Consider the following 11,380-nt stretch of genomic DNA (forward strand, 5'->3'; position numbering starts at 1 on the left):
TCGTTGCACTGCTTACTGTGTTGCGCCGAGCTCGTTATTGCAGAGATGTGTGCTCTATAATGGCATGTTGGTCTCTGTGTTGCACACACCCACGGTCTGCAGGCAATGGGGACTGTACTGCTGTGTCACGCTCACAGTGTGTATTTTATTCCCGCTTGCCTTCTGTTTCCTGGGTGACCTTTTGTAGCTTCGTATTGCTCTTCCTACAGGGGTCTGGGATGTGATGCTGGTTTAAGGGGGGCGCTGAGGTTTCCGGGGTCCTGTTGTTCTGCTGCTGAAACACATGGTCACAAGTTCTGTCCTTCAGCTCGTGTGTTTCAGGACAAAGGGGAAGAGTTGGGGGTGTTCGTGAACAACAGATGCGGGAGGTCTCGGCAACGACTTCTGGAGACACGCTGATGTGTCCAATAATAAGAGGACATTTTGAAGAGGAAAAAAGCATTTAAAGAAAGAGGAAATGAATCAAATCCAGTACTTTGCAAACTAAACAAATTTACGCACCCCCTGTCTCTGTGGACAAAGAGGTTTATATGATGGAAGGGTTTCTTCAGTCTGCTCCAGAGCAAAAGGGGTTGTGATGTAGAAGTGGCAGTGTCACGCGTTCGAAAAACATCCACTCTGCAGAAAAGGGCTTCAGTTGGTTTTCACACTGCTACAACGGGGCTATACGTCTGATGAAGAATGGAGGGAAACTGGGGCCCTAGAATGAGAATGGAATGTCCTTAATGCAAATATCACACGTGCATGCTTTTCTGCAGCTTACACAGACACTCCTTCATGTGATTTCAGTGTTTGCAGACATACATTAGGCTCCAGCTGCTAGGAACAGAAGTCCTAAAGCTCAGTTAATGACTATATGAAGCATTCTCTAAATTTATAAGCATTCACATACTGTACATATATAAGTGCGCTCATGTATGTGTACGTTGATGAGTGCATATACCAATCAACTAATAAATATGATTTAATAAATACAATAAAGACATTTTTTTCCAAATCTAAATAAGAATATATCCAATAAGACACACCAATCCTAATTTTGTGCTGCTGGAAAATTATATGGCAGGGAATCCAAACAGCTCAACATAATGTGCCCGAGGGCCAGTTCATCACAAGATAGCCTCTCGTCTTTCTGGAATCCAGAAATTTAACAGGGCACTTAGAGCTATAATTATACCAAGCCATGTGCTGACATTTCTTTTAAGGTATCATTTAAAGGCAGTTTCTTGAGGTAGATTTACCAAACCGGCTAAATGGATGCATGTTTAGAAATTTTATTTAGGTACGAGAACTCCCTACCTGGGGGGGCGCAGTGGCGCAGTGGGTTGGACCGGGTCCTGCTTTCCAGTGGGTCTGGGGTTCGAGTCCCGCTTGGGGTGCCTTGCGGCGGACTGGCGTCCTGTCCTGGGTGTGTCCCCTCCCCCTCTGGCCTTACGCCCTGTGTTGCCGGGTTGGGCTCCGGCTCCCCGCAACCCCGCATGGCACAAGCTGTTGAGAAAATGTGTGTGTAAACTCCCTACCTGGGTGCGGTGGGGCAGCGGGTTTGGCCTGTTTCTGCTCTCTGGTGGGTCTGGGGTTTGAGTCCCGCTTGGGGTGCCTTGCAATGGACTGGTGTCCCGTCCTGGGTGTGTCCCCTCTCACTCCAGCCCTACGCCCTGTGTTGCTGGGTTAGGCTCCGACTCGCTGCGACCTCACTTGGGACAAGCGGTTTCAGTCAATGTGTGTCTGTGTGTGAACTCCCTAGCTTGCTGTAGTTTCATAATGCATTCTGAGTGCAAAACGGGTCAATCGTTTTCACTACTGAAAAGTTCTTCAAAATGACAAAGTCATAAATGTCTGAGATTTATGGGAAATTTAAGATTGACAAAGTCTCGGAACCCTATCCCCATCCTGATGGTGTTGTGGAAAAAAACGCATACAGAACCTCTGATTTAGAAGTGTGTGTGTCCTGATTTAGAAGAGCATGGAAATGAGACAGTGAAGACCAGAGAAACAAATAAACCATGAAAAGAATGAGGAAATAAATGTATTTTAGCTGAATGCATGTTAGAGGGGGACGAGGTGGTGGGAACCACTTCACAGAAGAACAAACGAGCAGGGACGTTGACGACGATGGCGAGAGCTGGGTGTGTTGCCTCGTCAAAGATGGTGGAGCGGCGGTAATGAGAGGGCTGCCTTGATGCCAGACCCAAAGTGCTAAGTATACGCTGCATGCAGAGTTGGATTGCATTCTTCCACTGAAACACAAAATAGCAGTTAAATATAAACGCAGACGTCTTAAAAAAGATTATGGTGAAGTCAGATTTCTAAGCAATTTCACTCCAGAAATGTGCTGCTCAGGCTGAACAAGCGAGTGCACGGTAAATGCGAGTAACAATAATGAAATATTGTGTTGTTATGGTGCGAAAGCCGTACACGAGCATGTCGAGCATAAAAGTCCAGTTTTCCTCTAACAACATTACAACTCTTGATGTGGAGTCACTTTGATTCTTGCAAAAAGAAGCAACCATTGCGTGTCAGTCTTACTGCCTTCCAGGCTTCCCAAGTGACCCTCAGAATGATGTGTGAAGGAAATTATTGTGCAGAGCATAGAATAACGAACACCTATTGAGTCCCACACAGTTGACCGTCTTCTCGGGTCCAGATGATCCTTGTGTGTTCATCCCCTGCAAAATTTTGCCTTGAAAAATGACCCAGGTTTGAGAAATTAGTTCTAAACTTCTTCTTCCAGGCTAGCTTGAAGCTTGAAGCGACACACGCGTGTTACCAGGCACATATGAACACACGGATGTGATCTCTAACTCACCAGACAGGAAGACACGCTTTCATATTTTACTGGATACAGTTGCGAATAGCGTACTGTAAATTCAAAGGATTCACCACTTTTGTTCTCACTATTGCTTTTTCTCTTCATTCTCATCCACCAGACTTTATTTAGGAACACCACCTGGGAATAATTACACTTTTCCTCCACCCTCTGCTCTCTTCTCTCATTCTGTGTTTCTCTGCTTCCCTCCCTTTCTCCATCTGTCATCGTGCCCCATCGTCTCGCTCTCTCTCTCTCTCTCTCGCTCGCCCGCTCACTCCCCGTCCGTCTGTCCACGCCTCCCGCTCCCTTCCCGCTCGCCTTCCTCCGCTCGGCCTCAGGCCCCCTGCGACTGAGCTCGGCGGAATGAGGTGTGCGGCGTGTGTGTGGAGCCTGTGTCTCCTGTTGCTCCTCTCTTTCGGGGGGACACAGGGACAAGGCCACAGCGCACAGGCGACCAACTTTACCAGGTGGGTCAAGGTGTGTGTGTGTCCGTGTATCTGTCATATGCATGCATGCATGTCTGCGAGTCCTTTAAGACTCTGTCTGTGAATGTGAGTGTCTTTAAGTTACTGATGTATCATTTATACCTTTTTGCGCTCGTGCACGTGTGTGTGTGTGTGTGTGTGTGTGTGTGTGTGTGACCCTCTTTGTCCCCTCCGTGTCTCTCCTCCTTAGCAGTGATCTTGCGGGCCAAGAAAAAGCAGCAATATTTAGTACCAGCCTATTATGTCTTCTTGGGCAGAGTCCTGGCTGGACTTAAGGGAGATGCGGTTTAGCTCCTGGAGTCTCCGTGTCCTGTGCTGACCCACACTGGGCAGCTGTGCTTGACACACACTGATGCTGGGCCTCTTTCTCTGGAGAGAAACGGGTTTCTCAGATCTTAACTGTGTCTAGAATGAAGCCGTGGTAAATTAGACTAGTTTTCCTGCACCGATCTTGCGGTGACAGAGAAAAGACGGTTGAGACGGTGGTCCCCGAATGGTGTTTCTCATTCCTCCGGAGGTAATGAATATATAGTAAGTGTGTGTAAAAGTGTTGTTGTTTCTCTTGTGTTCCTGTGCAAAACTGGGTGGCCCACTCCAATTATTTATAAAGTTATTATAGAGAGCACATTCTCCGCTCATGTTCTCTTTCACCTTCCCTAGTTATTGCCAGAAGTACTACGCTTCTTTTTGGAATTTATGATCTATCAACGTCATTTATCTTTACTTTTGCTCTTGTCTTTTTATTACAGTCTCACCAGTAAATTTCCTACTTCTGGTCAGATCAACCACACACACCGTAGGTGTGAATAAAACATGCAGAATGCAATGAAACAGGTGGGCATTATTTTTATGTGTTCACATGCCTGGTGCAGAGGATATCAGGAAGCCTCATGGCCATCGGGCGTAAGAAACCATTGTAAATGGGTCAAATGTGACAGGAACACAGCAGAGGGGGTTGCGGCTCTAACTAACATACAGGATGTACGTTATAAAAGTAATGGATGAACCAAGGTAAGCAGTGTGGTGTTACCCTTCTCTTCAATCAGAGAATAAAAAGCGTTGTTTCAACAACAGGGTGGTGGAGTTTGTGAAGGGTGGCCACATTAGAATGGTTGTGTGTGAAGGATGAATTTAGTGGACATACAGGAGAGACCCAGGAAGACCAAAGTGGAGGAGAGTTGTCTGGAAAGGCAGAAGAACAGTGAGTGAATGGATATAAACAGGGAGGGAAAGAAAGGGAAAACCCTAAGAGCGGAAATACTAGTGGTCATGGAGAAAAGTGAGCTGGAGCACCAGTGCGGGGTGGGGGTGGGGATGGGGGTGGGGGTTGGGGGGCATCAGCGTTTTTCTGACTGTGTTATAGCTTGATGACACCCCCCTCCACTTCTATCCAGGACGCTCCCTTGTGGTCATGGGCATCTTGTCATTGGATCAACATCCGTGTCCCTGAGAGAGAGTGTGTTCACCATGACCATGACTTCATATGTGCCTATAATTCTTTGGGTCTGTGTGTGTGCGTGTGTGTGTGAGAAGACAGGAAAATGTCGCAGATCCACTGTGACACATCTCATGCATATGCAACATTTTCACTGAATATTGCTTAACATGACAGAACCACTTTTCATACTCTTCTCTGTAATATGTCTTCCCAATTTTTCCTGTGTTTTGTGACATGTAGAAGTTACATCTTTTTTTCTGGAATGGAAGACTATTTAAGGAATCAAAGATGTTGCAAGACTTTGAAGCCAGTATATCGGTACCATGGTCAATGTTTACTCTGTGGGCATGTTTGCATGAATACCGTTATACTTTAGCGTGTGTGTGTGTGTGCATGAATGTGAGCTGAATGTAAGCTTTGTCGAAACCTGTATGTTTTTTTCTGTGCGAAAGCATCGAATCACAGCATATAAAGTATGCTTCAGTAGACCAGCGTCTATAAAAACACAGGTTCTGAAAGCAAGTTCATTGCCCCTTCCTGTACTGAACTGACAAACAGAGTGGGACTGTTTGCACGTGAACGTCAGAGTGTGTGTGTGTGTGTGTGTGTGAAAATGTACCATACGCTTCTTCATTATATGAAAACAAATTTCCTCTGTCCTACTTTTCGAGACTTTCTTCACCACCTTTCCACGTGGCCAGTTTTTCTACTTCATCCTGATGGCACAATGCCACAGAGAATAATAATTTCTTACTTTTAAGCAGTAAGACCATTTGCTCAAAACCCAAGCGTCCACTTCTCCACCATGCAGCCCATGTACAGCCCACCACTGTTCCTTTGTCTCCCTCATGCCAGGCCCGTGTTTCTCTGTGGTGGTCATCTGGTTATTGATTCTGGGTATTTGGCCAGCGAGGACTTCCCCAGCCACTATAAACCCAACCGGAAGTGTACCTGGTACATCACAGTGAGTCTCCTATGGCAAACACAGTAAAACTCACTCAGAGCATGTATATATACAGCAAACTCAACATGGCACCTAGTGTGCAGTAAACCCTCTAAGCATTGCACCTCTTCTTCTTCTTCTTCGCTCAATGTCCCGATAACTACATAATCGTCCATATGGCGCAGAGTTGTACACAGAAAAAAGTCTTATGTGGATTATGTTTCCATCATATAGCAACCTCAATACAATAAGCTACAGGGGAAATAGTTTCCTTCAGAAGCAGGTGTTGATTCCTCTCCTTCCTCTTCTTGTGTGACCCCACCCCAGGTCCCCGATGGCCACGTGGTAATGCTCTCCTTCCGTATCTTCGACCTGGAAGCGGACCCGCTCTGCCGCTATGACTATTTAGAGGTGTACAACGGACACTCGCGCACCGCACAGAGGCTGGGCCGGTTCTGCGGCACCTTCCGGCCTGGTGCTCTCATTTCCACCAGCAACAAAATGATGGTGGAGATGGTGTCGGACTCCAGCACGGGAGGCCGTGGATTCCTGGCCTATTTCAGTGGGGGCAAACCGCACATGGACGGTAAACCAGCACTCTTGCTGCCCTGTCCTTACGCCACATCTCTAGTTTCTTCCTTTTTTCCCCATTTTTTTTTTTTTTTCCCCAGATTATGCCACTCATCAGAGGGTTAATGAGAGGAGAGCCAGTGTGTCATTGCAAAGTGACGGCCTCAGTAGAGCGGTTTTATGTTTCACGTTTAAAAAAACACAAAAGTGAGGCAGTAGATATGACAATGTGGAGATGGAATGGTATAATCGATCATAATAAAACCAAATGACAGTGTGATCCTTGCAAATGAAGGATGAGATCAAGGTGAAAGTTTATATGGCCACCTCCTTCTTTCACATTCATCAGAGCACCAGTTCTGCGGAGGACGGCTGGCAAAGGCTCAGGGTTCTATCAAGACACCCAACTGGCCGGAGTCAAACTACCCAGCAGGCATCAGTTGTTCCTGGTATATAAGCGTTGAGCCAGGCATGGTGAGTCCTTGAGAATCCTCCTCATGAAGCAGCCCAGTCCAGACATCTACCGGGCCCATCCAGTCATCCACCTTGTTCTCAGTGTCAGTTTTTTCCCGCATTTCTATGGTCAGTGCTTCATTTGGGTGCGTCAGTGGTTCAGCACTGGGTGTCAGTGTATACCCCACACTTGTTTTGTCTTTGTCCCATTGTTCAGCTTATTGAGGTGAAGTTTGACAAGTTTGACTTGGAGGTCGACAGCTACTGCCGCTATGACTATGTAGCGTTCTTCAATGGTGGTGAAACAGATGACTCCCGTCGCATTGGAAAGTTCTGCGGCAGCGAAGTCCCACAGTAAGTCCATCCTGAGTGTCCATCCCACTCGATGGCTTGTGAAGTTTTCTCCTTCGTCCCCCGTGCATATTGCTGCGCCGACATGTTCCCAAACTGACACTGTGTTAACTCAGAGAGCATTTTTGGCTGAATAACATTCATCACTCGTTGTCAGTTATTTCATGGCACTGGTATCGAAAATGCTAAGAAGACCAATGGAAACATTTACAGTTCTCTGTGTTGTGAACTGATCACCCTGGACAGTATTTATGTGTCAGGTTTTTTATATTTCCAACATATAAGGGTGTCCAATGAAATTTAAGATTTAAAATTTCAAAGTATGTCTACCCTTATTCTAATGCCTCCAGTCATCAGCAATTTTGGCAGTGAGCACACTTCCGTAACCTGTAGTCCTACAGAAGTGGCCAGAAATATTGGCACTATTTTCTCTAAAAATAAGGTGAAATGGACCAAAGAATTTGATACAATTCTTCATTCCTCTGCTAATATTGCACACTCTTTATTTTTGATTCAGAACTTAAATCATTTCAAATAAAAAATTAAAAATCTGAGGATGCTGACACTGAAGTTTGAGAACTATTAGAGAAACAGCATTTACAGAAAAACAATTCCATCACATATGCCAAAACACAAGCATTTTCATATCCTTTCTATCAATCTGTGTAGGTATTTCATTGTTTCAATAGATTTTTGTATGATTTTTCCATTTTGAAATTGTGAACCTTGGTATAGACAGGACCATTTTATGAAACTAAATAAATAAATAAATAATCATTTAAAATAGGAAAAAGGAATGTAGGTGAATACAAAATGATCTAAACATTAATTCAAAACAGTCTATAATGTTTATTTATTAATTCCTCAGGAAAATTAGTATTTGTCCAAATTCTCTAGAATGCCTGATGTATTATGCTACTTATTAATGCTACTTGTCTATCTATTTGGATTTAATTATACCATTTTTCTATTGATCTACCCCCAGAAACATTGTGACCAATGGAAACAACCTCTTGGTCCAGTTTGTGTCTGACCTAAGTGTGACCTCAGATGGCTTTATGGCAAGCTACACCAGCATCCCCCGTGGATCCATAACACCTTCAGCAGGGAATGACTTCATCCAGAGACCCAGGGTATCATTGGAACCTCCAAGAAGGGGTGTTAAACCCCAAAAACCTGTTCGTCCCACCAACAAACCCAAATCCAGACCCACTCCTACATCCATCAAACCAACAGCAAAGCCAGGAGTTAGAGCCAAGCCCCCACCAAAGCGCAAGCCCACCCCCAAACCGAGAACCAATACCAATGCCCTGCCTAAGCCTGGTACCAAAACTACTCCCAAACCCAGAATTAAACCTATTCCCAAACCCAAACCCTCTCCAAAACCCAAAATCAAACCAACTCCTAAACCTAAAACCAAACCTATTTCCAAACCTGAAAAGAAACCCATTCCAAAACCTCGTACCAAGCCCACTTCCAAACCTACAACAACCAAAATCATTGCCAAACCCAGAACCAAACCTACACCTAAACCTGGAAGCAAAATCATTCCTAAACCTGGAACAAAAGCCATGGCAAAGCCTGGTACAAAACCCAATTTGAAACCTGGGATCAAACCCACCCCTAAACCTAGAATGAAACCTAAGATAAAAGTAATAAAAGAGTTGAACAAGCCTGGCTTGAATCAGACCAAGTCAACGGAGAAGCAATCCTCAGCACCCAAAAAGTGTAAGTGTGTATTATTACAGAATAAGGTATACACTCTCTATTGCTTCCATTTTGCGTGTGAATGCCCGCCTATCTACATGTGCTCACCGCGTTCATACATCTGTGTGTGATGCAGACTGTGTCTGTTTCTATCTGTGTCTTACAGCCTTTACAGTAAGCCCACTGTGTCCTAGGGCATGCAAAACCAATAACACTCTCGAGGCCAGCTTTTGCCCCAGCGAGTTTGGTATGTTACTCTTTTTTGTGTTTGACACATCTTTGTATACATTCCTTTATGTTCATGCACATTTGTTTATACTGACCCATATCCGAGCACATTTATATATATTCACATAAATATGACCGGTACTGTATACCAGCTACTGCCTCACTCCGGTAAAACGAAAAGAGTACATTTTTGTCCCAGATTCTGATGCTGGCATTTCCAGTAATACAATTCTAAAAATGACACCACCATAATAGCCAGAAAACATTAACATTTCATAATTTGCACAAAACATTAAAAGATTAGTGTTGTAATCCCGATGAACATCTGTTCTAATTCTGTTGTCCTGCTGAGAGGGAAGCTGTTTTTGTAATTTCATTGATCAGGTCACTGAAAGTATTTTTCTCTTCTCTGTTTCTAAGTGATCACAGGGAAGGTGACCGAGGTGTCCCCCGGCCCCAGGGGTAGCGCGTCAGTCAGTGTCTCCGTCATCAAGGCTTACAAGGCCGGCCGACTCTCCATCGCCCAGATGGGACTGGCCATGTCTGTCCAGCTGAGGTCCACCTGCATGAAGTGCCCCATACTGCGCAGAGGTATGGTCACACGCATCTGTTTGCTTACTCACACTGACACACAAATGACCATGCAGAGATAAACAACCGTCTACAAAACGTGTAAGATTTCTCAGTGTTGCCTTTACATGTTTCACATCTGCGACATGCGGACTTGGAGAAGTACATACAAAATCTAAATATACATAATAGAGGATAAATAATATTGTAAAGGTACTATGTACTTCAAATTACCCATCATTAAAGTGATTAAAAACAGTACGTTTGCGATTCGTCATTCACTCTTCAAATACATTTATCAAGCCTACGTAAAGCGCTGCTTGAAAGTATGTGAACCCTATAGGGATGGTCATTGTTGTTCCATAAAATATTAAAATAAACTTAAAAAATCTAAATCTTAAAACGTAAAATAAGCGTATAAAATTAATGAATAATTGTGATTACACACCTGATTCTACTTTCCTACTTGGTTTAAGCAGAGCAACTTGGGCTTCGCTTGTTTTTGCACCTGCACTACTTCCGTTTTTCTACTACACGCTTGGTTTCCTCTAAAGCAACATATGGAACCGAGAAATACACACCTGTTATGTCAGAAGAGAAAGACTGCTTTTGATTAAATAACATTTTTGTGGTGAAATCAAGGGACACAAGAGGTTCACATACTTAACTGTGCATACGTGAACATAGTACACATGAGATGTGACTGACTGCATACTGGACTGATTGTTTGGTGGACACTGTCTCCCTTCAGGGATGAAATACATTCTGATGGGTCAGGTGGATGAGGAGGGGTATGGCGTTCTGGGCCCCAGCAGCTTCACTCTCCTTTACAAGGCACCACATCAGAAACTTCTAGCCAGCCTTTCCAGCCGACCTTGCTGACCTCACAGGCCAGTTGAGCGGTAACGTACAGTATCTCTAAAGCCTGGCGGCTCTCTGCTGCCCAGACACTGGGTGGGAATGACACCATAACAAGGATCAATAGTAAGGTAAATGATAAGTGAAATGAAAGCTGGGAAACAGTGAAATAAAAATAATGTAATTGGATTAAGAAACATAAAAGGTAAGAAGGTTTTAAATGGACACAGACAAAAAATGAAAGCACTGGTGACTACACCACGCTGGAGTATACTTCTCCAGAGCGAAAAAGTAGTGGGAACACGACACCACAAATGTTCAAGGCGAGAGCACAAGAGACAAAGTTTCCAGGTCAAAGATTGGCATAAATCCCTGTCCATCATCCAAAAGGCAAGGGTGCTCATCAAAGTGTCTTGACATCTTGAACTCCACAAATGGGACCGTTTTCTTTTTACATATGTAAACAAATATCATGCTTTGTATTTGATTTTAACTTAAGATTGTCATAACCAAAGGATTTGTAACAAATTCCACTACTTGTATGTACTCTTTCACTGATTTCTGAAATATACTTCAGTGCCATGCCGTAACATTGATTCATTCTTCAGTCTCATTAGTAGTCCTTGCATTGACATAACAAGATAATATAATTTTCACTAATTTCATTTTTTTTTTTTTTTACTTCTTATGGATAAATTTGCATAAACTCTTAAAAAAATTCTTATATATAATATATCCACATACACTTTAGTAACATTTGAGAATCAAGATGTGCTTCCATATAGGTATGATTTGTCCCAACGAAACTTCTGTAGAAATATGTGTGATTCCCGTAGAAGGTTAATCATTTGGTCATTCGCTACAACCACCTTGAATGTTTTATTTTCAGTTTTCATACATTTTAATGCTGATTCGAGCTGATCACTGAATTGCGATCTGTATTTCTGTGTTAATTTTGCTCCATTAAA

General features: G+C 43.7%; 1 protein-coding gene across 1 annotated transcript; it reads left to right on the forward strand.

Moving 5' to 3' along the window:
* Positions 1-3,126: 3,126 nt before the first annotated feature.
* Positions 3,127-10,994, forward strand: LOC108928593 (procollagen C-endopeptidase enhancer 2-like). Its single transcript, XM_018742582.2, has 9 exons — positions 3,127-3,276; positions 5,588-5,696; positions 6,003-6,261; positions 6,595-6,719; positions 6,916-7,052; positions 8,035-8,777; positions 8,923-9,003; positions 9,405-9,575; positions 10,306-10,994. Exons 1-9 carry the CDS (start codon positions 3,173-3,175, stop codon positions 10,434-10,436), a joined length of 1,860 nt encoding a protein of 619 aa, XP_018598098.1. The 5' UTR covers positions 3,127-3,172; the 3' UTR covers positions 10,437-10,994.
* Positions 10,995-11,380: the final 386 nt, after the last annotated feature.

Source organism: Scleropages formosus, chromosome 13 (assembly GCF_900964775.1).
Source record: "Scleropages formosus chromosome 13, fSclFor1.1, whole genome shotgun sequence".
Classification (NCBI taxonomy): Eukaryota; Metazoa; Chordata; class Actinopteri; order Osteoglossiformes; family Osteoglossidae; genus Scleropages; species Scleropages formosus.

What these genes read in the sequence shown, in the direction of transcription:
- LOC108928593 (XM_018742582.2), top strand. Translation starts at nt 3,173, where the DNA reads ATGAGGTGTGCGGCGTGTGTGTGGAGCCTGTGTCTCCTGTTGCTCCTC. An exon ending in TGCGGCAGCGAAGTCCCACA is followed by an intron (nt 7,053 to 8,034) that starts GTAAGTCCATCC and finishes ATCTACCCCCAG; the next exon opens with AAACATTGTGACCAATGGAA. An exon ending in ATCCTCAGCACCCAAAAAGT is followed by an intron (nt 8,778 to 8,922) that starts GTAAGTGTGTAT and finishes TGTGTCTTACAG; the next exon opens with CCTTTACAGTAAGCCCACTG.